This window comes from Cuculus canorus, chromosome 1 (assembly GCF_017976375.1).
Source record: "Cuculus canorus isolate bCucCan1 chromosome 1, bCucCan1.pri, whole genome shotgun sequence".
NCBI classification, from domain to species: Eukaryota; Metazoa; Chordata; class Aves; order Cuculiformes; family Cuculidae; genus Cuculus; species Cuculus canorus.
Genome location: NC_071401.1, coordinates 110180112 through 110207247, shown reverse-complemented (window position 1 = coordinate 110207247; position 27136 = coordinate 110180112). Strand labels below are relative to the sequence as shown.

Here is a 27136-nt window from a genome sequence, read left to right as displayed (position 1 = left end):
ACACAGTAATGACTCTCATCTAAGCTTACTCTTGCTTTCAATTGGAGCTCAGCTTGCAGAGTGCTCCCAGAAACTTTGGTGCTTCCTGTGGTGAGTGGCTGCAGGATGAGTGCAGGCAGATTGTCAGTGTGATGTCTGGCAGTGGAGCCAGGGCACAAGGGTGGACGCTATGCAAAGAGTTACTCATGTCCTGATACACAAAGTGATGTCCTTAACGCCTGAGCAAGGCGAGTGGCTTGGAAGGAAATTCTCTTCTGATAATACACGTCTTCGCATGTGGTATTGTGCCCTGGCAAGTGCCATCGCAGCATTACCCGCTTTGCTTTTCTCTCCATGGATTCCAGGTCTGATGTGCTCAAGCCTGATGGGCTAAGCTGTGTATGCAGCCCTTTTGTCTGCACAGACCAGCAGGTTCTGTGCCTTTGGGTGGTGCGTGAGTCCCAGCAGACCTGTGGCCATGCTGTGGGAGTCCCCAGTGCTCCGCAACACTCAGAATGAAATGCAAATCAGGCTTCTGAAATGAACTGTGACCCGATGCTGCGTTTGACTGCCTCTTGAGAATGATATTTTCCCCTTTCTCCTACATGCTCCCCCCAACTTTGTACACAAGGTGCATCTTACAGCATAACTAAAAAAAGTTGTCTGTGCATTGCTGGCCAAGCGCAAGAGCAGTGGTATGAAGCAGAGAGCCTTCCTGCTGGCCTGGCCAGTTCAGGGTTCTTGTCTGTCCCTCCTCACATATAATTCTTTGGAAATTGGGCTTTTATTTAGCACGCGGGTCTCCAGTCCTGCTGCTTAGGAAGGTGACATCAACTGAATGTGTGTTTATAGCAGGCTGATTTAAGATAACAGCCTGAAGGCTTTGTGCAACCCAAAAGATCTTAACTGGGAGCATCTGGTTGGCTTTTTAACCAGGAGCAAGAGGAATGCAACACAGCATGTCAAGCATTACCACAGTTAAATGACAGCCTTCAACAGCGTGCCGCTGCCTCCTGTTTTTCCTTCAGGAATGCATTTTGCAATAGCTTGCCCGTGTAGTGTAAAAGATGCTAACCCTCCAGCGAGGTTATGACCTGGAAATACGAAGTTGTGGGTCCATCTGGTGAAACAGTGCCTGTGCCAGAATAACCCACTCAAGGAACGACATAGCAAGCATTTGCGCAAGGCCCGGCCTTTGGACAGGCTTCGCAGCGTTACTCCCAGGAAGAGGGCAGCTCCACACTTGCACCCAGGCCAAGTGCCTGCCCTGTGCTCACACCGTAGAGTCACACAGGCTCCCAGAGTGAGCAGGGCACTGCCTTGTGCTCAGCCAGTGAGCAGCTGTGCTACTGAGCAGGGGTAGAGGGACACGCAGCACCCCATGGGGTACTCGGGGCTCTCAAGTCCAGGGAAGGAGGACAGGCAGGTTTTCTTCACAGATACCCGCTTTTGCCCCGTAAGCTGTTGCGCAGAGGCTGGGGTAGCAGGGAGCTCTGCCTTTGAAGCAAATCTGCAGAAAAGTTACTCCAGCAAGATGATGATCAGATTTAATTTATTTAAATAAATGTAAGAAAAGTTACAAGAGCCCATGGCTGGAGGGCGTAGAGAAAGGACTTGCACGGCTCTGGAAATTATTCAGAAAGGTTTGAAATGAGAAATTTAAATCTCATTGTGCAGATAGTGTGAACCAGCAAGATTAATTGCTGCTTGCACCACTGATTTGAGAGTTAGAGGGAAGGGAGAAAGGGGAAACAAGGTGGGCTCCGGCCATGGTCTGCCAGAGGCCATTGTCAGGGTGCAGGGGATGGGAGCCCCATGGAGAAGGATGAGGGGAAAGGAGGGAGGAGACCGCGGCTACAGAGACAATGGCCTGGGATGTAAATAGCCTTACCAGGTACTATCCCTGTCAGGGGCAGCAAATTCCCTGGGTAATGAATGCGTGGTAAAGCAAATGCTCCCATCGAGACTGGAGGTGGGAAGATCTTCCTCTTGTTTACTCCATCTCAGCATTTTTCTTTCCCCTCTTCTGCTTTTGACTTTTCTGTCATAAATAAACCCGGTGGTTGTCTTCACTGCAACTCATTGCTTTCTGTAGCCGTTCCTGAACGAAACAGATGCGTCTTTCAGCAGCTCAGCTAATTTTGTCAAACCTTTCAGTGCTGTCAATGAAACTGAACTGAGATATGTTAATTATATTCCACTGGTACGTGGCAAAACCGTGGGCATTAACAGGCTCGCTAACTCTGCCTTGTCTGCAGAGTTGGGGAGAAGGTTTGCATTCTTCTTTCCAGATGAGGTTTCATGAGACAACAAAGTCTAGAAAGGCTTCTTTTTAAGAAAGTCTATCTTCTAGTGGAATAACCTCTTGCTAAAGTTAAGATGCTTGCTAAATTCAATCAAGGTTGGGGGCCTACAATTGATTTTTATCCTGATTTTAGCAGCTGTACTTCCTTTCTTCTGGTTAATCGACTGGAAAAGTTGCCAGCAGTTATATTACCAAGTGCCTTGACATGACAGTGTCCCTGCAGCACGTGCCGGGAGGGCTGCAATTGCATTGCTGCCTTCAGAGGAGCCACAGCCTTCCAAATGCAATACCCCTTTGGTTTGGCCTGAGGGAGTGATTAAAACATGAAGCTATATAAAAAAAGGAGGGGGATCTCCTGATGTTTTTGAGAGAAGATTGAAGGAACTAAATATATTTAGCTTCGCCCCACCAGTTACTGAAGGGTGAAGATCATGCCAGGGCTAAGGAGAGGGTGAAGAATATGGGCAGGAGGGTTTCCTGAAGCATGCTGGGGGGGCACGTGATGAAGGGGAGGGCACCTGTGGCAAAATGGAATGCAGAGGTATTAAGCTGTGCTGCTCTGCAGGGTGGTTGAAAACCCTGTGAGGTCACTGGGGCCATTGAGCAGGAATTTAAGCACAGCACTGGAGTACGTTCTGCAGGTCACGATCTTTTCAAGCTGCAGGTTTTGGGGATGATTCTCCAACAAGGCTTTGGTAATACTTAGTGATTAATTACAACTGTTAAAAGAAACCTCTTCCTGTTTCTCCTTTAACACGTCTGGGCTTTAGACTCAGTGTATTTAGTGTATTTGCATTGCTAACTCTCCGGCTGTGTTTCCCTGTCCACCTTTGTTGCAGTCATCCCTGACTCGCTGCGCGTGACGGCAGTCCCACAGACGCTAAACAAAGTGGAGCACGACTCCCTGGAGCTAAAATGTGAGGTGTCCAAGAGCACAGTCCAGCACAGCCACGTCTCCATTGCCTGGTATCGGCAGCGAGGAAGCGAGGTGCCCGTGGAGGTCATCTCCCTCAGCCGTGACTTTGTCCTGCGGGCTGGCAATGTCTATGCCCAGCGGCAAGCCACGGGGGACGTTCGCTTGGATAAAGTGGGAGAGACCACCTCAAAGCTCACCATCTACAACCTTCACCCATCAGATCAGGGCGAGTTTTACTGCGAGGCGGCGGAGTGGATCCAGGACCCAGACAAATCTTGGTATGCCATGACCCGCAAGCGTTCCCAAGGTGCCATTGTCAACGTGCAAGCCACCGGTCAGTGTCTCTTCTGCCTTTTCTTGTTCGTCTGGGTGGTGGGAGGAGGTCGAAAACAGTGCTGCACGGTTGCTGGGGCTTGGCTCCTTCTTTCACTGTGTGTCCTGCTCGGGAGGGTGCTGGCAGGGTGAAGCGTCGAGGCCTGAGCACTGCCTGTGGGCAGGGCAGATGCCAGCAAATAGCAGCCTGGTGACACTGGGGCAGGAAAGGGGCCTGGGTGGCGGTCCCCATCTCCTGATGCAGCCAGCTGTCTGGGGCTGAGACAGGACCTAAAACATACATTTTAAGCACTTGGTGCTGGCACAGGTAATGAAGATTTTGGTAAATGAGGTGGTAAGAATGACACAGCAGAAAATAAAAACAAAACTTCCAGCAATGCTTCTGTATTACACGAGGTCCTTTTGCAAGTCAAAATACTTCTCCCAGAGCACAGCACAGGTTCCTGCTAAGGCTCTAAAGACCCTGCTGAGCTCTTTCTTCCTCTCTGATATCCCCAAAGGCCCTGCCTCTCAACCCTGGCTGAACAGGGGGCGACTAAGACTAGGCTCCAGCTTGCACCCTGCAGTGCGACTGGATGCTGGTGTAGCAGTAGAGCTGCTGCCAGGATTAGTGGTTAGGGAAAAGGGTTATGGCTGGGGAGACCTTGCAGCTCTTGGACCCTGGACAGCAAGCTCCGTCTCCTGCAGTGCGGCCGATCTGGATTCTCACAGCAAAAGCAAGTCCTTTGCCTCTCCACCTGCGGATACGTGTGTCCAAAGGGTGTTGACTATGCAGACAGTGACAAGTTGTAAATACCTTGCTTGAGATGTGCTGGCTATCCTGGTGTGCTTTGCCACACTGATGTGACTTTGTCTGTCTCTCCCCAGATAAAGAGTTCAGTGTCCGGCTGGAGACGGACAAGCGGACATACATCATCGGTGAGCCGGTGGAGTTTCGGTGCATCCTCGAGGCACAGAATGTCCCAGACCGTTACTTCTCCATCTCTTGGGCCTTCAACAGCTCCCTCATTGCCAGTTTGGGGCCCAATGCTGTACCGGTGCTCAACAATGAGTTTGCCCAGCGTGAGGCCCTGGGCCAGCTCAAAGTAGCCAAAGAAAGTGACAACATTTTTGTGCTGAAGATCTACCGCCTCCGCCTTGAGGACAGTGGCAAATACAACTGCCGGGTGACTGAACGGGAGAAGACCGTGACAGGGGACTTCATTGATAAGGAGAGCAAGCGGCCAAAGAACATTCCCATCACTGTCCTGCCACTTAGTAAGTAGAGATCTGCCCGTCTCTTTCTGGGCCCATTCTCTACTGGGCAGCTAGCTGGTGAGGTTTTGATTTGCGCAGGCTTCAGTAGTGGGGAGAAAGGAAGATAAGAACTTGCATGAGAAATCCCAACTGGCAAGATTATTTTTTTTATAGGAAGAGGATGGTAGGTAACGACAGATGTATATCGGGTTCATAGGTGGGGAAACATGTCCCCACCTTGGTAATGGCCCCAAGCTGGCAGTTTTGGCCGGGAGCTGAAAGTGTGTGTGACAGCCTCTGACTTGCTCCTCACACCTCTCTCCTTGCCTTGCTCTGGAGGGACATGAGTGCTCTAAAGTACTCAGCAGGCATAACGGGGAGACCGGCTTGGCCCTCTTTTATCCTGAGAGCTGCTAGGTTTCTGCAGACCATTCAGTGGCTGTATTTCAGCAGTCTTGCAAGACAGCTGTACTGGAGGAAAACAGAGTTCATGTGCTCCTCAAGCCCCAGTTTGCTCTTCAGCATGGAGCTCTGTCGTGGTCACTGTGTATCTGCCAGCCTTGGTAAAAATAACCCTGCTGGAGGCATGCCTGAATGCTTTTTATGTTCGTCAGACAAACGTGAGAAAGAAACAGTGGGGTGAGAGGAGGGACTCCACTGCATTGTTCTGTGTTTTGCTGTCTTAATCTCAGGTAGCTGTGGAATGATGAATCATGCACATGTTGCCCAGGCTACCCTGGCAATGGGCTTTGATTAAGCAAAGGGTAGCTGCAAGAGGATTTTGTGCGGTGTTTGTTTCTTATCTCTTAGGTTTGTAGGGAAATGCAGTCCTTTCCTCTAGCTTTTTTTCCCCTCCTCATTTCTCCAGAAGATATTCTGTTTCTTTTCTCTACTACCAATGTTTGGTCTCATATGCTTGGCTCTGAAAATTACTCTACCTAGAAGTCTTGCACTTGACAAATGTCTAAAATGTGGTACTTTTAGGCACAGCCACCTTTCAGCCAGATTTCTTTCTTGTCGTTTGATAAATCACCAGCTCTAGGAATGAATGTGATGATTTTTCAAGGGTGCTAAGTGTCCATAACTCCAGTGGAAGACATAAGGAGTAATCAGCACTCAGTATCTCTGAAAAACCAGCTGTAGAGCCTTGCATCTCTGGGAAGCTCAAGATACCAGGTGTATTTTTTTGATGCTACCAAACATCGATAGCTACTTCTAGTGCTGCTAGCAATGGAGGTTTGGGAGTGCTTCTCCCAAAAGCTGTTGTAGGAGTGGACATGGCAAGAGGGTGATCAGGATGGCATGAATTTGAAAGCCCAGGGAGCTGGAAGCCTTTTTTTTTTTTGACAGAGACAGTTGCATGCAGTGCATGTTGTAGCAACACAGATTCCCTCAAGTTTTGCTGAGATCCCGTCCTGGACCTGCAACCAGAAGATGCAGCAATCTTTTGTGAGCCATAGGCAGAAAGATTTTTGAGCTACGCATGCTTTGAGTGTGCCAGTCACCAGGAGCAGCTCGCTGCCCACAAGCTAGTTTTGGATATGGTCACGCACGAGGTTAAGACGTGCCTGGGCCCAAATGCGTGGGCAGTTTCCTGCACCTGGTAGAAAGCCTCTCTGGCCGGCAGCGTCCTTCTTGCAGACTGAGGAGTGGCGAGTGTGTATCATCTCCCTTGTGTGTATACGTTTCTCTCCTTAGAGACCAGCATCTCCTTGGAGATTATCAACAACGCCAGCAATGTGTTGGAGGGGGAGAGCCTGCGCTTTGGCTGCAACGTGCGCTCGGGCTTTGGGCCCCAAAGCCGCCTTTCCATCGCCTGGCATCTGGTGGACAAGCTGAACCGGCGCAGCGAAATTGTACGTCTGGATCGGGAGGGGACCCTGCAGCCAGGCCCCTCGTACGCCGAGCGCAGCAGCTACGGGGGCATCCAGGTGGAACAGGTCCGTCCTGGCTCCTTCACTCTGGAGATCTTCAACAGCATCAAGGCGGATGAGGGCCACTACGAGTGCCGGGTGGCCGAGTGGACACGGACACTGGATGGGGAGTGGCAGATGGTTGGGGAGCGTCATGCAGGCACCCCGGTGTCCATCACTGCTCTGGGTGAGTACTTGAGGCGCGGGGGCCATGGGGCCATGCTCCCTGCATGCCCAGCCCTCCCCAGGAGGTCACCTGCCAATAACCAGGACTGCTCTCAGCACTCCTGCCCTTGCTTACTGGCAAAATGGATTTACCCATCAACTCGTGCACAGGTTCCAGTAGGTTGGTGCAAAACACTTGTATGCCCCATTGTGTTTGAGTGGTGGCTGTGGCAGGACCAAAGCAAGGGTTGGCTAAGGAGAGGGTCAGTGCTTCCAACATCCTTCCAAGGAGAGAGGCTGCCAGTCCCATGACGTGTCCCCCAGCCCTGGAGCTGGACTATGGGCAGTGCAGTGGGGGTGCTGCATTGGCGGCCCATAGGCATCAAAGAAGCTTCGCCTGCCCTGGGTTAACCTTACCTCCACTCACCAAACCTGCAAAGCAAAACTCTGGGCCTCTGTTGTCCTGGCCACCAGAAACAGTGAGCATCTCTGACAGCAAAAGAAGCCTGCAGAAGACATGCGTCAGGAATGGATGGTCCCCACTGCTTCTGCAAGGAGATACTGAGCTGCTGGCCTGGGACCACAACATTGTCTATGACCGAGCCAAACTAGGACCTGGGATCATTTCAGCTGGTGCTCTGGTCTGCCAAAGAACTCCTCCATTTCAAACACAGTGAAACCACATCACTTCAGGAGAGGGCACGTAGGGCATTAGGGATTTTTCATAGAATCATAGAAGGACATTTTTCATGGATTGTGGATTAATTTGATCCCACTTAGGCTATATTAAGGCCTGGACTAGTTCCCAAAGTGCTCTGCAGGAGTCTGAAGAAGGGATGACAGGTCCTGTGAGGCTACTGGTTTGCAGAGTACCAGGGCTATAAACAATCGGGCAGCTCTACTGAAAGGTCGAAATAGAAATTTTTGAGGTTTTTGAAGGTTCCTGAGAAACTCAAGTGGAAGGTGCTAAGAAAGAGCAGGAGAGGTTTATGGCTACAGAAATTGTTAATAACAAAAAAAAATGCAGTAAATCTAGTGATACATTTCAAGTTAAGGTCTAATTGTTTGTCAGTCTGCTACAGTAAGAATTCTTTAGCTGAACCAGCACAGATGATGTTCAAACCCATAAATCTATCTACAAGGTGGTTCAGAAGCAATAGCCAGAAGAGAGATGTGCTGTCAGATAAGACCAGATGTCCCTGAACTTCTGAGGATTTCAAGTGCCTGGCAGGGACTTCAGTCCCTGGGTGTCTAGGGGAAGGAGAGAGTAGGCAGGGTAAGGAGCGACTGCTATATTCTTGTAAGGAGTTCTTGCAGAAAATCTGCCCATTTTTATGTGTGTCTTCTCTCCTTTTGTACCAAGTCCCAAAGGAAGAAGGGCCTTGGACCTAAGAGCCATGAGTGTGTTGGTTGAGCTGAGGACCTGAGAAATACACCTGGCTTTTGCACAGCAGTCAAGAGAGGTCCCTTCTTGAAGATTCTTTGCCCAAGCCAACTGGAGATTTGAACTTAGGAAGTCAGCTAGTCTTGGTGAAATTTAGTTGGCTTTCTAGGGCCTTTTCTGGGTCAGTGATGCTCTGAGCTGGGCTCAGTAATACACTTGCTGGGGAAGGAAGGCTGCTGCAGGGTCTGAAGGTAAAGGGCTTATATAGGTATGAGATGCAGCAGTCTTGCAGAGGAGACAGTCTGGGTCTCGCTCTCCTTTTCTGGGTAATCACTGAACATATTGCAAGAAGCTGTAATCCCAAAGATTGACCTGTTTTCTCAGTAATTACACGTCCCAGAGCTTCGGCATGGTGTAGCCATTGGGCTGCAGAGGCGCTTGTCAGAAGTGTGCAGATAAGGCAGTGTCTGTGCTGCGGCCAGTCTGGTCTGTGGGTTGTGGCGAGATCCTGGCTCATCTCTTGAACTTGTACTTTGAAGCTGGTGGCAGGATGAAGCTGTGTGCTGATCCAGAAGATGTTCCTGTTTCTGCGGGCACTGACTTGGCTTTACCCTGTAGCAGTGGCTGTGCTGGGTGCCAGGACAGTCAGTGCTGCAGAGGAAGGGAGAAAATATACCAGGTGGTGTGGAACACTCCATGGAGTCACCCAAGAAGGGAGCGCTTCTTGGGGTTGTCAACAATTGAAAACAAGGTCCCTACTAAATCTGCTGGACGCAGTGAAGTGATTGGAAGAGAAGAAAATATTTTCTCTCTGCAGCTCAGAAAAACTGAACAGTGGAAATGTCCTGACCCAAAACATAAGCCAGTTGACTGGGAATATGTGATCTTCAAATTACTAATAGGCTCCTGGTTTTAAACTCACCTAAACCAACAAAGCGCTAGGGTTAGGCAAGTCAAAATGTATTGACCAGCTTGCAGAGTGGTGGATGTGCAGGGATAACTGCATAAAGATGTCCTGGAGCTGTGATCTGGAAAAGAACAAAAGTCATGCAGGACTTCTCTCTTTTTCACTTGCTTCCATCCTGGGATTTTGTAACCACTGGTACCTCTCTGATGCATGAACAAAGGCTGCTACTTCTTGCTTTCCTCATCTTTCCTTCACTTGCTGCAACGAGCCACAGACCTGGGGTGGGAGACAGGGTGGGGACCCGCTGTTGGAGAGATGGATGTGAATTGTGGGGTCTGCAACCAGTCAGGCTGCTGCACTGCTGTATTTCTGTACGGGACTTTGTGCAGAGGCTGGCTGCTCACCCTCCAGGTCTCAGGCAATCTTGCTCCTGTGGGTAGAAATTGAGCACAATCCTGCTGCCACTCTAGCCAGTGGTCATGCAAGCAGTCACCACTTACGTGTGCTTTTGCCACTGCTTTTCATGCCACTTCACGATTGTAAATGTGGAGCTGGCGCAATGTGAGCAGCTGATTAATCCAGGCCTGCTACTGGATGGCCTCAAGCTTTTGCATGCTAGCAGCAAGACCTCATTAGGCAGGTATCTCTCAAAACCCTCTTCTCTCTTTCTACAGAGGCTGGTTTTGCTGTCACAGCTATCTCCCGCACCCCTGGGGTGACCTACAATGAGTCCTTCGACCTCCAGTGCATCATCAAGCCCCACTACCCATCATGGGTGCCAGTGTCGGTGACATGGCGTTTCCAGCCAGCAGGCAGCACTGAATTTCACGACCTAGTCACCTTCACACGCGATGGAGGGGTCCAGTGGGGTGACAGGTACATGGGTTTCCGGACGCGCACCGCCATTGAGAAGGCTGAGTCCAGCAACAATGTGCGCCTGAGCATCAGCAGGGCAAGCGACACGGAGGCTGGCAAGTACCAGTGTGTGGCTGAGCTCTGGAGGAAGAACTACAACAGCAGCTGGACACGGCTGGCAGACAGGACCTCCAATCTCCTGGAAATCAGAGTCCTGCGGCCAGGTGAGTGCTGAGAGGATATAAGAGGGGCTGCCTTGTGTGTTGTGTGTGTACCAGTGCTGCGGTGGTCTCTAGAGAGTGAGGATTGCTCTCATGGCTGTGACTGATGTCTCACAGTTGTGCGTGGCTAGCGCAGGACAGCTCAGCTCTTTGGCCATGGATACCGGCCTCTTTATCCACCCCTAGGGAGATGGGCCCTCTCTTTGCTCCTCGTGTGCTACTCATGGGGTTTTCTCCTGGGAGTTAAGGTGACTGCAGCTTGGTCTAGTCTAGTCTCTGGGTTGTTCTTGTGAGACGGAGGTGGCTTTCAGGTTCATCAGAGCAGACTGTCCTGGGGAAGAGAGGAAGGGGACGGGCAAACAGGATCAAAGAGGAGAGGTGCTCCCACCAAAGCCTGCATGTGCACACACACCGTAGGTGAGGTGCTGCAGCTCTTGTCTAGTAACTGGCTGCATCTCTCACTCTGCTGGAGGCATCTTCAAAAGCAGCTAGTGATCAAAGCCACCAGAAATTGAACCCATGGGTGCCCGTGCGGAGCATGTAACATCTAGGTAACAGACACCTGTCTTGGCAGGGAGAGTCAGAAAACTTACAACGTGTTTATGCTCCACGTACAGCCAGTGGAGAGAGTTAGGTGCCTTCTTTAGGCCTTGACACTGATATTTTGGTGGTGCCTTCTGTTGTCCATAAAGGCTCCAAAGATACATGGTCAGGGCAACTCTGGGCCATCACTGAGACAAGTGGTTTATTGTTGCCTCGGCCTTAGGGTTGGAGTTCATGTTTGGAGTGAGGCTTTTAGCACCTTCAGAACTCCTAGCTCAGGTCCTTGCAGCATGGTCAGTCCTCACTTCATGCTCCTGTGCAGAGGAACTCTTTCGCAGGGTCTGTCCCCTGGCTTTGTGTTCTTCCTCTCAATGGCCCTTTTCGTACTCTCCTCCACCTTCCCCAACACTGAACATGTCTTTGCAAAAGTCAGGGGATGCTGAGAACTGCAGGCACTTCGTGAGCTCTCTATCCTCTTTTTTCCCTCCCTCCCTCCCTCCCTCCCTCCCTCCTTGCCTTCATCTCCAGGTTAATCTTCTCCATTTATCTTGATTATCCTGCCTTGTAATACGTGTTTTACTGCTTGCAAGGTCAGGCTGGTGATGTTCATAATTTTAGCTTATTTCCCTAGGAAACAGCGCTAACTGAATATGGCCCCTGGAGTAATACGTTTCTTCATGGCACATCTCTGTGCGTGCATATGTGTGTGAGACAGAGAGAAAAAGAGAAATCCTTGACAACAGCTTCCAGAAGAGAGCCTCTGTGTCACAGCTCAGGGTGGCCAGGTGGACATTTAAAGGACATTTAAACCATGCTCTGACAGCAGGTTCTTCTTTACTGGAGCAGTAACTATCCAGCGATGCCTCAGCAGAACAAGTCATCTAGACCTCCACATTTTTTACTTCTCCCTATCTCCCTGCAGCTCAACAAACCACTGATACGCAAATCCTTAGTTGTCAGTCCAATAAGCCTTGCATAATGTTTGGTTTTAAGGCTCACAAGGGGATGGAGGAGAAGAAGAGGCTCTTCAGAGCATCCCCAACACCATGATTACACTCTCTCTCTGTTGTATTCCCATGTCCCAGGCAGCCTCTGAGTGTGGGTGGTTGATGTTCTCTATAAATGCAGTGCCGACAGTCGTACCAGTGACTGCTATGGTTCTCTCTGGCTTTGCCAGCTGCAGAGGGTCTTGTTGCTTGGTAATTTCCAGAGAGGATCCAGGGTGATGTGGAAGACACCTTCCTCAGTCACCTCTGAATGAACGTCTTAGTGTTACCACAGTCAGATAGTGCTGATAAAGGAGATACTGGTTTTCAGATTAATATCCAGGGCTTCTTCAAAAGGGGTCATTCAAGACCTCTGAATAATTGAAAACCTGAGAGTACTATCAGTTTGTTTGTAACTCTGTACTCACCTTCACCTGACATAGCTTCTGGCAGCTATTGGATGCTTTAGTCCTAGGGTTCTGCTTTCCTTTGCCGCTAGCTCCTACCTTGACCCATATGTCAGTGCCTTTGGGGTGAACTGTCTCCACTACCAGTTCACTAAGGGACATTAAAGAAGGCTTGTCTGGAGGTCTTCTGGCAAATTTAGCCAGCGTGTGTTTCCAGATTGTAGGGTAACTCTGGGATTCTAGTTTCCTCTTTAAGCCCTGCTCCCTGTTTCTCAGAGTGACCTTTCTATTTGACAGGTTCCAGGTGCAGACATGGCAATTGATGTTTATCAGCCTTTAAAGCATGTTCAGGTGAGAAAGGTAAAATAGTGGCTGCCTGATTGCTTCATTAATCTCTTTGCTTTGTGAAATCCAGCATCCCCAAGGGACAGGGTGTTGGAGCTTTTCCTGGTGTGTCAGTTTGCTGTTTCGGTGCTCAGGCTGTCACTCCTTGGCACTCTCGCAGTCGGTAATCTTTGTAGTTGTCATTTGTTCTGAGTGGTAACTGCAGAGGTGGCAGCGCTGGGTTTGAATTATGTGCATTTATGTAGCTGCAAAGTAATTTTATCTACAGCTATCTTGTGGCCAACAGGAAATGCTGAGGAAATGCCAGCAGCTTGAAACACTCCAGTCTCTGAAAGAAACAAGCAGTGTTTGATAAATGAAACATGTAGAAGGAGTGAGTGAGTAAGGTAATGGCAGCATTAAGCCAACTCTGAAGTTAACATCTGTTGGTGGGATGGCAGAAATGCACTACAAGGCCAGATTTGGTCTTCAAGTGTGACATTCCTGGCCCTGTAGGCATTAAAGTATTATAAAGACTGGCAATGTGAAGAACAGCCCTGTAAAGGATACTGGCTGTATGTGTGAGAGCCTACAGAGAGTTTAGGTGTCACGAGGACGTGGTGTTTATCCCTGGTGCTGCGTGAAAACTCACCAATAGCAGCAGCAGGATCTGAAGCTCCAGTATTTCTCTGTTTCATGGGTTGTTCCTTGCTGTCACACCAAGCTGGCACACACTGGGTTGCAAAGCACAGGTACAGGTATGCAGCCCCAAGTAGCTTGTGTGTGCTTTGCAGGGTGAGAGACTTGCACTGCTGAAGGGTGAGTTCTGAGTTTTAACTTCTGCAGGCTGGAGCAGAAATCCAGGCCGTTAAGGGGTGCTGTCAGACAAGATTGTGGACCACACTGGCAAGTGGATAGCCTGTGGCCATTTCATGTCCTTACAACACAGTGCTCTCCTTTCTCTTCCATCTCTTGAGCTGTCTGTTGTTTCTATCTCAGTGAGCTCATGTTGCAGCAGAGGGGAGGAACAATAAAAATATGGCTCAGTTCAGGCCAGCTGCTTCCCTGGAGCCAAAACTGGCAGGAAACCACACAGAGGAGCGCAAGTGGAGCTTGGAGCAAGGCCCAAGTGCAGGGGTTGATATTTTTCCCCACCTGCAGCCTTGTGTTTGGGGCTCCCCTTCCACTGCAGTACCTGGCCTGCCTCTGAAACCTGGTGCTTTCCAGCAACAGGACAAGAGGAAATGGCCTCAAGTTGCACCAGGGAAGGTTCAGATTAGACATTAGGAAAAATTTCTTCACCAAAAGGGTTATTAGGCACTGGAACAGCTGTCCAGGGAGGTGGTGGAGTCGCTGTCCCTGGAGGTGTTTAAAAGATGAGTAGATGGAGTGCTCAGGGATATGGTTTAGTAGTGGACAGGTACAGTTGGACCCAAAGGTCTTTTCCAACCAAGCAATTCTAAGATTCTGTAAAAAGGTGGAGTTTGCCCTGAGGGCTTACCATCCCTTTCTCTCAAAGGTTCACCACTACTTTTCCTTCTAGAGACATTGTCTTGACCTTTGAGCACTTGTTCCTTTTCCAGGTGGAGAAAATCATGCTCCATGCAAGCTTTACCAGGCTGATCTGCAAGAGATCAGTCAGGACGGATGTATCTTGTCCTTGGAGGGGACAGGTGTGGTGGCTCCTTGGCACTTGCTCATCTTGGTTTTTAGGGGAGGCAGAGGCACAGGCAGTTCCTTTTGAATCCAGGTGATTCTGAAAGCATTTGAATTTGGGCTGAGCTCTCAGCATAAGGATGTCAGCTGAGCAGTACACCCTCACTGCTCTATGCCCCCTTCCTCACACAGCGTGGAGGGGGAACAGTGCCCAGGCTCCAGATCCTGTTCAATGGAGGATGGTAGTGGATAGATGCTTGTGGGTCGAGGGGAGTAGTGGATAGATGCTTGTGGGTCGAGGGGAGATCTCAGGACTGCCAGGCAAGCTGTTTCCAGCTCCTTCTTGGATCTTGCTTCTCCCTGCCAGGTTTTCAGGGATGGAATGGCTGAGACAGGAGGTGCTGTCTGGGAGTGGCATGTGTCCATGTGGTCTTCAGTACTCAGACAAAGGCAGCAGACAGTCTCTGGCGGCACTGTGCATGATGAGGAGTGTTGCGATCTGGGCAGTCTATGATGTCTGGATAGTACTCTTTTGGCAAGGAGGCTTGAGCAGATTTGTGCTGGTGTATTAAATTGCCATTTTCCTTGTACGCATTACTGCACTTATCTTTCTCCTACAGCACAAGCAAGGGGGTGGTTCAGCAGAGCTTTGAGAGGGCCTTTGGTCTGAGTGCTGGAAAGACCTTCTGGCAAGAATAAGAATGAAAAAGCATAGCTTTCACACAAGCAGGAGGTTTTGGCAAACCTCTCCCCTCAAGCACCCACTCATTCCTTTCATACTCAGGCACAGACCTGCCCATCCTGACGTGCAGGGCACCCACTTCTCTGTTCTTGTGTGCTCTTCCCACCCCTCTGTCCTCGCATTGTCCCTTGGATGGTTCCTTCATGGCTAATCCTGGAGCGGGTGCACAAGGAGAAGCCGCGATTGCCTCTATAAATCTGCCCTTTCGCTGCTGAGTTTTTGACAGTAATGAGCATGGGAGGATGGATGGGGAGGGGTGGCGGGGGATGATAACCAACTAGACACCAGGGGTGCTGGGCTCCTTGCTGCTCTTTTGCAAGGCGGGCTGTGGCAGATTGATTGACCTGGGAGCCGTCGAGCAAACAAGGCAGTCAGGCTCTTCATTAGGGCATTAATTAGTTTCCAGGGGCTCTCCAGGGACTGCTTCATAAAGTTTGGTTTATTAGGAGCTGTCGAGTTGGAACCATTGGGGGGGGTGGAGGCTCCTCAGCTGGCCTTGAAGAAGGGAGAGACTTATGCCTGAACTTTACTTTGGAAGCAGGGTGAGTGCAGAGCGCTCTGCCACTCTTCTGCTGTCTGCAGGAAACCACCACTGACAGCAGCAGCCTGGTGGCATTGGGGTAGCAGTGGCCAGAGAAACTTAAGGAGTAGAGCAGAACACACTTACCTCTTGGTCCAAGCCCATCCCTGGCATCTGCAGAGAGACTTCTCACTACCCTGTTTGTCCTTCCTTCTGAAGCCTCAGTGATGGTTGTAACTGCACAATCTGGGGACTGTGGGAGCGTGAGGAGGGGATGAGGCAGAAGAGAACTGGAAAAACAATGCTTTATAGCGGACAGATTTTCAAACAATTGCTTAGACACTTGCAGAGGATAAGGAGAGACTTTCCCTAACAATGAAAATCAGATATTACTGTTAGTGTCTTCTGTCTCATTTCTTAGTTATCTCTGCATGCATCCTCATGGATAGATGCAAAAGATGCCTTTTCTACCGTGGGTGTCCAATGGGATGTTGATCTCTTCCAGACTCTTGAATGGAGGTTCAAACAATTGTTTTCTAGGGCCACAAAGTGCCTACTTAAACACTTGACACTATTTGCTGCTGGCAGGATCCAGCAATAAAGTTAAACAAGGAAAGCTAATGAGCTGGAAACTTCCTTACCGAAGTTGAAGTCTGGAAACTTAAGTTTGCTGCTTGCTTGATCCCAGAGTGGTTTTGCTCTGTAGAATAGCACTGTTTCCCTGCTTTACAGCTGCCTGCTCCATCTGGCAAATAGTTGTGCTCTTGCTTGAGTGATGAAGGAGTTCAAGGAGCACTCAGGAGAGACAGGAGGTGGTTCAGCAACAGCCACAACTGCAGCGCAGAGCAGTCTTTTCTCCTCTGGGTGCTCCAGGACTTGCTCCTTTCCCTTCATCATTAGTGCGGTAAGATCTGTTTTGCTGCAGAGCTACTGCTCTTTGCTATCAGCTTTCAGCATGCTGAGCAGATGAAATGAAGGGGTTCAGTGTTGCATTGACGCAAGGCAATATATCTGCATTAGTGACCCATCTGGAGCCCTTTTTCTTTTTCAGGTAGCACAGGTGGGTTTGCTTCCTCCATCTCGTACTACGGGTAGTCTCCTACCCCTGCACAATTGCTGTGCAAAACTCTGTCCCCACACTTGCCAGGTCCCTTGGGACAGCTTGCTGCCACTTCCTTGGTACGGTTACTTATCACAGAGTGGCGCTCCAAGGTACTTTTTCTCTGCACTTAGCCATCATGCCCTCCCTGCATCCTCGTCTTCTCTTTTCCATGTACCATCACTGTCACACACACCTGAAAGCCACCACTGTGGTGCATAATATACCCTCTAGTGTGTGGCTGCCGGTTTGTAAAGACAGATTTGAGGAGAGGATGCTCTCCCTGCCCTGCTCCCAGCTGGGTGCTTCCTGGCTAGCTTTGTCAAGCTGGCTGTGATGATCAGAGAGGTGCTCTGCCACATCACTCAGCTAATCAAATCTGGCCTGATGCAGGTCACATGTGGGTATTAGTGTCAGCAGAGCCGAAGCACCCAGAGTAAATGCCATCTTGATCTCACAAAAAGACCACCATATCAAAACAAATCCATTGGCAGAGGAGGGAGCTTGTGCTGGATGCGCTGCAACATTCCCAACCCCGTGCTGAGGATGCTGACATTGGCCTTGCTGGTTGGAGATGTGATTGACTTACCTCTGCCTTTGGTTTCCTATCTGGGAGCAGTGATACCTTGCTCCCCTGCAGGTTTGCCCATGAATGTTTCTCTCGGACCCAAGAATGTTGAGCTGACTGTGGTCAGCTGTGTTCAGGGTTTCCCTTGGGGCCTTAGCCTGGAAAATGCACTCAAGGATGTAACCTGAGAAGTTGGATTTTAAACATGTGAAGCATCTCGGCTGCATTTCACGAGGGTGAAGGGGCTGGGAATGCACCTAGTAGGACCCTAACCCAGCTCAGCTTGCTCTGTATGTGCCTTTTGATCTTATTGTGGGCAGTCTTGCTTTCCAGCCCCTGAACAAGACTGGCAACACCAGGAGACCTGGGCTGTGTTCAGAACATGCTGCTCTGTTCAAATTAACTCTCTTCACAGTTACTTTTTTAGGAGCAATTTTTTTCACTTTGATTTCAAAGCGCTCTCTACTTATTTCTTTGATATCTCCTGAGCTGTTTTCCACTCCTATTTGCAGCACCCTTATACAGGACCGTGGTGTCAGCCTGTTCACAGTCTGTGCACATGCAGCTTCTTTGATGTTGTCTTGAACGTCTTCTCTCCGTACACTTTAGCTACTTATAGATTCTTTATTTGCTCTCCATGGATTAAAATACTCTGCAGTGAACAATACTCAGACATTGTCTAGCTCTAAATCTTTGTGCATCCTTCATGTTCTTGACGTCCACAAAAGCAGAGTCAGCAGGGCAGCCCTTGGGGGAAGAGGGATCACTGGTGATGAGTGGGTTTCCATCCAGGTGTTGACCACCATTCTCCTTCCATGGTCCATGCATGGAGCCCCAGCCCTTCAGCTGCCTGCTGGCCTCCACAAGTAGCAGTGTTTTTCTCTTGCTGCCTTCTCTGCCTTCCAGTCAGAGCGGTACCCAGCCCAGGTGTCTCTCCCAGCATGCACGAGCAGAGCTTTGGCTGTCCATCCTTGTGCATGGGACCGGTATTATTTTTCTGGCTTCTGTATTGCATGGGATGCTTATCATCAGAATATAAAATACATATTCTCCATCAGTCCTTTGTACAGGCAGGCTATGTCCTGTTTTGTGAAGAACAGTGATGAACAGCCAGGCAGAGAAATGGTCCAGCCCCAAGTACTGTAAATTCCCTGGCTCCGGCCCTCATGAGCGTTGGTTGGATTGATGATCTGGGCATGTCTTCTCTTGGTGGGACACGTCTGGCTGAACACAGTGGCTTTGCTCTTCAATGTGAAGCTATCACCTGCATAGCCAGGTGGTACAGCAATGCCCATGTAAAGGAAACGGCTTCAGTAAGATAAAGTCAGCCATTTTTTCCTGTGACTGTTTACCTTTTGTAGTTAATATCCGTGTCAGTAGAATAAGCAAGGGCAATTTTGAACTGAATGCTTTTCCAGAATTTTAGTTCATAAGGGGCTGATTATTTTGTGGTTTCTACCTGTTCCAACATTAGTCAAAGACTAAATTCCTGGGTTCACTGAACTTGTAGTCTGCTTCCTTAGAGTTAACCGGCAGGCTGTGGACATGCTGAGCCTATGGCTCAGAATCTTTTATCTTAACATATATGCATAAAAGTTGGCTTCCAGGGCTGTCTTACTTCCTTAATTAGGAATTTGGGATGCTGTTAAAGAAAATTCCTGCAGTTTTCCCTGTCTCATGTAACAGAGAAGCACGGAGTCCAGATAATGATGGAACTGTTAGCCCATCCTGCTGTAATACTTCCTCTACCCGTAAGAAACTCAAGAAGACAATTTATTGAGAAATGACAGATGGCTCATTTTGCTTGGTTGTTCTTCCACACAGTAAATGGATTTGTCAGTTAATTTATGGAGGCAGCAGCATCATGAGCGTTTAGGGTGCAGGTGGAGCTGATCTAGCACTTGGTTGCACAGCAGGAGGTGATCCTCATCATGGACGTGTGCTGCCAGCTGCCTGGTCCTGTTTCATTTCTTGTGCCAGCATTGATCCCACTGTGTGCCAGCTCAGTTTACTAAACATGTAGAAAATTAACCCGACGGAAAGGAATAGTTAAAAGTTAGTGGAGTGAGCAAGCTCTTGGATGGATTCAATTGAGTTCTCAGGGGACTTTATCTTTGCACGGAAGGCAGCACTGACAACCTCGGGCTGGCAGGGCTGGTGTGGACAATGTCTAAAAGGTCTCGTGCTCCTGCCTGAGGTCTGTCTGGAGAGCTTGTGCTCTGGATGGCAAGAAAATGACATTTCATACCACCTTCAGCATATCATATCTCTCTCTCTCTCTCTCTCTGTGTCTTTCTCTCTTGCCCTTTGCCTGCACCTACACAAGCTTCTCAAGTATTTTTCTGACACCCTGTTAGGAAATTTGGCTATTAATGGCCAGCCTCCAGAATAGCATTAAAGTTTGTGTGTGGTGCTGCTGTATGTGTTATAACTTGCTCTTTAGGTACATTTAATTATGTTTTTCCTAATTTTCAGAGCTTTCCTTTGTTTGAATTCTTTCTGATTAGGGGTTGATTAAGTATCTCAATATGTTATTTTTTTCTTCTTTATCCTCTGTGGCTGTAACTTCGTACTGAATTTGTCTTCCAGTGATCCTATCTCTTTATTTTAATTTACAAGTGATCAGTGAGCCATATATTGTTTTCTGACAGCAGGCACAACTCATGCTGGGAATCTTTTATTCCTCCCCTCCTCTCTCTCCTGCAGAACTTTTACATTCATTTCAGGGTTTGGCAGGAAGGTTTCTGGGTTTAGGTTTGTGCTACACTTTGCTTTGGGATATATTTGTTTATTTCTTAGCTTGACCTTTAGTCCTTTTTGTCTTTCAGAGAGACTTTCTTTCTGCTTCTCAGGGAAGCTCTTGCTTTTCCCAGGGCAGAAGAATGTCCCAGCCGGTGATCTCTGGGTTTAGTCATGGCCAGACCTGGTGGTGTGGGCTTCCCAGATTTCTCCATCCCTGCAGCTATGCATACAGCCTCCTCTGTATATGCTCACATATGTATGGCTTCTGGGTTTCAAGGAGATCTTTTGGGTCACATACGCGTCCTTCCTTGAAGCCCAGCTTGGTAACCTACTAGTTTGCTAGCTGTTCCGTCGGCTACGGTGTGACATGGCTGGTAAACTCAGGTTGTCCCCTAGCTGAGCAGATGTCCTTGTCACTGCCTGCAGTCTTGATGCCATAATGCGTGGTGTGCATCGGTGGACTTGACCTGCAGCCTGTGTGTTTGGTAGGTCAGCAGTCTGACTGTGCTGGCTTTGGGGAGAGGGCAGGCATCGAGCTGCTTGGCAGTAGGTTTGGCTGGTGCAGTGCTCACCTTCTGCAGGGTTGAAGCTGGTGTGGGTTCAGATGGAGGTAGGTCCAACACAGGGTGCGAGAGGAGGTGCCCATTCTGCATTGCTATAGCATGCACCAGCAGCATTTTGAGTGCATCTAGCTGCAATTCCACGAGTTACAGTAGTACAGCATGTTTTGGGGTACACGACTGTGCTTGGGGCTCAGTTTGGGGCTGGGGGTTTTGAAATGGGGGATTGTTCATGTGAATGTGCACAGCTACTTAAATACCTTCTCACCTTGCTGCAGCGTGGGGCTGTGAGGCAAAGGAGCGTCTGTGCCTGCTGGACTATGGACTTTGCAGGAACTTGCTGAACATGGTGAAACGCAGATCACTTGGTAGTTTATTCCCAGTCTTTTTGTGTCCATAAGAGGAGGCGGGTCCCAGCTAGCTCCTAGTCTTGTACTAGGGCTGGGAGCACCCACCAGTCCGTACTACAGGAGGCATTATTTATGGCATTTGTGTAAGGAACTGTAAATTTCAGGAGGAAGCACCATGTAGTTGATTTTTAGCTAAACATAAGCAGTATGTGTAGGGAGGAAGAGACTAAAAGCAGGCAGGAATAAGCCTCTAGAACCCTGGGGCATTTGGGTGGCAGCTGGAGTGATGCCAAGGGGCATGGCCTGGGTGGGGGAAGTCATGCCTGCTCCTTCTCGTTCTGTGCAGGGTCTCTGCCCTGGCGTAGACCTCTCTGGGGGGACCATCACGCCGTCTCTCCAAGGTAGTCAGGTAGGGGAGAGCGGATTCGCATTAACAGCTTGCTTGATTGCAAGCAGACGGTACTGACCCTGCAGGGGGGAAGGGAGGAAGGTGACGTATATCCATCTAGACTAGGAGTTAGTCGGTTTGGTGGCTAGTCCAGCGACTGATCTCTATATGAGAAGGAAGCAGCATGAAAAATGAGGATTTAGCTTTATGAAATTAGTACGCTATAGAAGTTGTAGGAAGACCTACAAAGGTAGAAGAGCTCCAGCTATGGGGTTTTGATCACTGCTGCAGACAGACATATATTCTGCTTTTGTTTGCATGTCCGACCCAGAGCAGCCCACCTGCAACCGGCACCCGAGGGTTTTGGGGACAGTAGAAACTTCTGGCCTTGCTCTGAAACCAGCTCTGCTGAAGGTCAATATGGCAGGTTGGTGTTCAAAGTTGAAGCCTCAGCTTGGGAGGGGGCAGCAGCTGAGCCTTCCTCAGGAAAGAGTTAACATTGTCTCTCTTTCCCATGGAGCTGCTCTCCCAGTAATTCAATCATGTCAGCCTGTTTGCAGGCAATAATTCATTGTTATAGGAACACTACAGTAAAGTGACAAGTTAATAATGGCAGTAATAATGGCAGGCAAAGTCTAATACTATTTCCCTTTCTCTTGCTCCTGTTGCACCAGGAGCCTCCCATGTTGGCTAATGCAATTTGCAACCTTGCTAATCCAGTTTCAGGAGGAATTGTGTTCTGTTAAAAGAGAATAACAGGAGTCAGGAGCTGTGCTGCCATGTTCCTGCCATCTCTGGGGAGGCTGCCCGGGCGCTGAAAGTCTTTGTCTTTATTTTGCTGTGATTTCTATGCCACAGTTAAGACTAATGAGCAAGGTCCTCCTAGGAGCATCTCATCTTTTTCCGTTCTGTGAATGCCTTTGCTCCTCTCTGAAAGGGCTCCAACATTATCCCTTTCGAGCATTGGTTTGCTTTCAGCTAACCTTGTAAACCTGAGTCACCCACCCTTTACCATGCTGAGTCAGAAGGCTGGTGTGTATTTGCATGACTCCCTATGCCCCAGTTCCCCACGGTCATGTATGCTGGTGTCCTTGCAACACGTGTGGTGTGGTGAAGGTTTTCCAGCCCTGCTTTGTGGAAGGAAGAAAGGTTGGCAGAGGGCTGAGGACTAGTGCGTGTCTAAGCTTGTGGCAGGGCAGTGACCTGCATGACCCTTGAATCCCAGGCTGGCATCCCCAGCAAGAATTTGGGCACTGAGTGCTTTTTGGGCCCTAATGAGGGAAATCATGAGGCACTTCTGAGTTGTGACCGCAGGCTGTGTGGTCAGTTGTGTTTTTCCCAAAAGCCCAGCCAGTGCCCTTCAGGGTTGTACACTGAGGGTGTTGGGGAGAGATGGGTTCCTTGCAGGAAGGAGGCCTTAGGGCCATGCTCCTGGAGATGAGGATGTCCATGTGTGGTGCTAAACCATGTCTGGGTTCAGGTTGGGTTGGCCTCATTTCTGCTTCCCTCCGCCTACCACCTCTCAGCACAGTGAAATCCCAATGGAGGCTTTTAAAAGTAGGACGTTTCCCAGGAAAACTTTTTGCCACACTTCATCAGTTCTCTCCAGGCAAGAGCATCTTCTGGCAGAGCTCTCTCCAGAAGGCAGCGGCTTCCAAAATGGGACACCACTTCCCTGCTTCTGGTAGGGCTCCCCAGGAACTCTGTGGACTGCAAGTGGCTGTCCTGCCCGCTCCTGCACCATGGCTGCTGGCTCGTGTGAAGCTAGCTCCTTCTCTGGCCAGTGACTCCCTCTTCTACTGCATGACGGGGTTATGCATGGGGCTTTTTTGGGGGGAGGGTTTCTTCAGCTGGAATTAACATTGATATTCCTGGGACTTGGTAACAGTGGCTCCCAGGTAGGAAGTGAACTTCTGCTGTTGTATTTCCTTGCTGTCTACAACAGAAAATGATGTAAGGAGTCAGAGAGAGCATCTTTTTATCACAGCATATTTAGGTGCAGATTGCAAAGTGCTTTGGTGAAAATAAGTGTTGTAACCTCTGCTTGGTGATTAGGAAACAGAGGGGAGGGAGCAAAGTGGCTTCACCATGTCAGCAAGTCAGCAGAAAAGCTGTGAATCACATCGCTGCCTCTGTCCTCCTCCTCTGATGACTGCTTTTACTTCCCCCAAATATTTGTATAACTCTGCTTACCACATGCCCAGATTGAGGAGAGTGATTGCCTCCTTGATGATAGCAGAAAGCAGTGTAGAAACCCCCAACTATATATATCAGCTTGCAGAGCACCTAGCCATGGCGTAGCCTGCTGTGGTTATAAGGTGAGTCTCACTTGGCTCCCCAACCCCGAGGTGCAAGCTTTGAGGTCTAGAGGCTACTGCAGGTATCCTAAGACAATGTGTGTCTCCCCAGATGAGTGAAGGCGTTTTCCTTAGCTTGGGAATTATTTTAAATTCATAAACGGTTCGAGTTGGAAAGGACGTTAAAGATCATCTAGTTTCAACTCCCCTGCCATGAACAGGGATACCTTCCCCTAGGTCAGATTGCTCAAAGCCTCATCCAACCTGGTGGACAGTCTGTAAAGTGAGGTGACCAGTAAGTGTGTGGGCTCGCTGTGAATGCATAGCATCTTTGCTAGCCTTTCCACCCTGAGAGGCTAGTAATGTCCCATTGTCCTGTCCGGGCTTCAGCATGAGCCATCACCCATTTAACCTCCCAGAACTCCTCTGGCAGATGTGGCCACATGTCCTCAGCGGTGCAGGAGAGTGTGTTTCCATTCCATCAAAGAGCTGTCTTCTAGCCTGGTGCTGCCTGCAGGACCCCTGCCTGAGCACCACTGAAGAGTTTGATGCCTGCATATATTCTTCACTTGGGTTGCATGGCTTCACAGGGGCTGGGAGGCCGGGCTGGCTTAAAAAAAAAAAAATGAAGGCTGTAACCATGATTGCTGCCAGTATAAATTGAAAGCCTTAATAGCATATGTAGGGCAAATTACAGTGCATCAAGGTATGATATTCTTTTTACTGGCACCCTCCAGGGAGCCAGGAGACATTGTGGCAACGGGATTATTGTTTGCAGATGATATGCACGATAACTTCACCTAGACACATGCACCTGTTTCCCTCACTAAGCAGATGTTCAGGAGGCTGTTAAAAGAGCATCAGCCTCTTGACAACACAGGAGAAAATGCCATGTAACTGCCTGTTCAGATTGCTGTGCCCACCACCTCTGCTGCTCCATGGAGCACTGGAGCAGCCCTGCCCTGGCACATCAAAACCCAGCCCCCGGGGCAGATTGGGTCAACTCAGCATTTGAAGGCTGAGCTCTTTTCTGGTTCCCTGCCCAGGCGAATCCCCAAGCCAGGAAAGGGAGTTTCCCCCATGTCAGAAGGGTGAGGTTTGGCTGGCTCGGTGCCTAGGCTGTCAGTCTTCTTGCAATCTCACTCATGCACCAGCAGCTACAATCATTTCTGTCTCGTACAGGCATTGTTAAAAGTGGCCTGGGAAGCTGCACAGGGCATAGCGAAACCAGCATTGTGCTGGAGTAGACATACCACCAGGATGGAAAGAGATAGACTCCTTGGCATTTTGTTGTACTGGTACCATCACACTGGACCACTAACTTCAGGATTTGCTGCTTGGTTGGGTTTTATTCCTTATAAATTGTTTTTCCCAAATGCAAAATGCGCCTTTTGGAATAGTTTGTACATTTGTGAATGGTGGCTGATGGTTCCTCTTCCTCCACTGCAATGGGAGAGCAGAAGTAGGAGCAGCCCCACAAAGCTTCCTGTGTCTTGACCAGACTGCGGACAGAAGATCTCTGCTCTGCATGAAAATCATAAAATCACTAAGGTTGGAAAAGACCTCTAAGATCATCTTAATCCAACCATCAGCCCAACACCACCGTACCAATGTACTATGTCCCGAAGTGCCCTGTCTACACATTTTTTTAACACCTCTAGGGATGCTTCCCTGGGCAGCTTGTCCCAATGCTTCATTACTCTTTCAGTAAAGAATTTTTTTCTAAATTCACAAAAATGAGCAAGCAAACCAGCCTGCAACCTGAAGGTGAAGCTGCCCCAAGGTAACCTGTGTGCCACAGTGTTTCCAACTCAGCAGTTTTCAGCCTGTGGTCTGTGAAAAACATGAATTATTTCTAAAGGATAAGCAAAAGATAACAAAGGAGAGGTGGGTGTGCATTTACTGTGCAGGAGCCAGTGCCTGGACAGGGAAGCATTTGGTATTCACGGATTGGAAAAGACTGAAAATATCCTCTATAATTCTGTGGGAGGGAAGAAAACCTTGCATCTTCTGTGATGGGCCTCAGTTAGGAAAATAAGTCATGTTAGATGAGAAGTGCATTGGCAGGGGTGTCATTAGATATCATTGATACCTCTAATCTATATGAAACTTCACACACAGTGTTACGAACCTGTGCAAGTGTGTGCAGTCTAGCAAACAGAAGACCTGTAATTCCCTGTCAGGACCTGCTGCTCCAGCTGGTAGCAGCAGTAGAAGCAATCATCTCATTAGGATTTGGGGGATTCTCTGCATTCCTGAATGCTGGATGCAGTGCCTGCCAGAGAGGGCTTGGAGGACCGGAGTGCATGCTCGTAACAAGATTTCATTTCTTCCAGAGTTAATAACATTTCTTCCCCATCACGCCTACAAAAGATGTTTTCTTCCCAAGTGTCAAATGGAAATAGGAAGAGCCACACAGAGGTCATCCAAGGGCTCTTGGGTGACCTCAGGGGTCCATGCTGTTTCTACACAGTGAGAATTGCCATGGTTATGCTCCAGGAGCAAGGCCTCACTGCTTCAGTAAAATAGATCTGTTATGTTCGAGGTGTGGGTCCCTTGCCTTGAACACCAGGCTTAAAAATACTCCATTCCCGTCCTCCTCGTTTTCATCTCCTGGAGGCGATGTGGGAAGAGCACTGGGAGGGACACTTGGATCTCAGCAGCTCTGGTCTGTGCGTACCCTGACTCACTCTGTGTATGTGTGTTGATATTGAGCAACCCCGCCACACACAGCATGTGTATATACTGCATTTTAATAGATATAGGGCTACTGACTTAACATACATAGTTGCTATAGTAACAGAGGTTTCCTTAGTAACGGTTGCAGAAAATAATCCAGTACCAATTAAAAATAAACTGTTTGGAAAGGGGGCTGGGGGAGAAAGAAAACTGCTGAGAATCACCTTCCCCTTTATTGGTTCATCTCCCAGGGACTCAGAAGATTGATTCATGCTTGAAATAACCTTTCTTAAGCAACAGCGAGTCAAAAAGGTGGGACGAGTGTGGGTGAGGTGGCTCAGGCTGCTGTCCTGAAGCGAAACAAAGGGGGAGGACTGTGTCTGGGGTGCAGCAGAAATACAACAGGGTGATGCTAAATCTCTCCATTAGGTTGAAGTCACCGGGGAGGAAGATCAAGGGACTATTTCCCTCCTTTCCTCCCTGCACTGTCTGTGTGCCCTACCCATAACACAGCCATGGAGTCTTTATTAGCATACTGATTAAAGCCATGGGCAATCCAGGCTCCAGGGGGATGTCTAATGTGATACCAGGATGCCTATCAGATGCTGTGTTAGAGCAGAAAGCGTCGCTGTGGTGGGGGTTCCTCCCTCCCATTTGATGTTGTTTTCCTATGCCCATCGTTTCCCTTAGCTCCGTCGCTCATCATTTGTGCCGACAGGCATCTGAGACCCTGGGACCCAAGGGAAGCTGGATGCAAAGTGTGATGCAAAGTAAGGAGCCCATGCCTCAGTGAGAGAAAGGAGACAACATTGCTTCCTCAAAAACACAGGATGCGTGGGATGAGTTTCCAGGGTGCGGACGGGCACAGTTCCCCTGGCAGCCTTTAGTTGTTCATGCCTGTGGTGCCACACTTCAATCATGCTACTCATGCCCAGGGCTCGTGCTATCTTTCATTCAGAGATTTACCAGTTGTCAGCAAAATCGCATCACGCGACAGCAAGACAGCGTGCCCCCTTTCAGAGGGGAGCTGCCACATGAGATAGCAGGAGGCGCTGGGATTA

At 49.2% G+C, this 27136-nt stretch overlaps 1 protein-coding gene across 2 annotated transcripts in view; it reads left to right on the top strand.

Annotated features, from left to right (window-relative positions):
- Positions 1-27136, top strand: part of IGSF3 (immunoglobulin superfamily member 3) — a 101915-nt gene that overhangs the window by 61920 nt on the left and 12859 nt on the right. Inside the window, exons 3-6 of one of the 2 annotated variants that reach the window (XM_054067962.1) lie at positions 3124-3534; positions 4401-4790; positions 6468-6869; positions 9813-10217. In XM_054067962.1, the coding sequence (XP_053923937.1) occupies positions 3124-3534; positions 4401-4790; positions 6468-6869; positions 9813-10217 (1608 nt within the window). The remainder of the gene's footprint in view (positions 1-3123; positions 3535-4400; positions 4791-6467; positions 6870-9812; positions 10218-27136) is intronic. The other variant, XM_054067958.1, reaches the window with a different exon arrangement.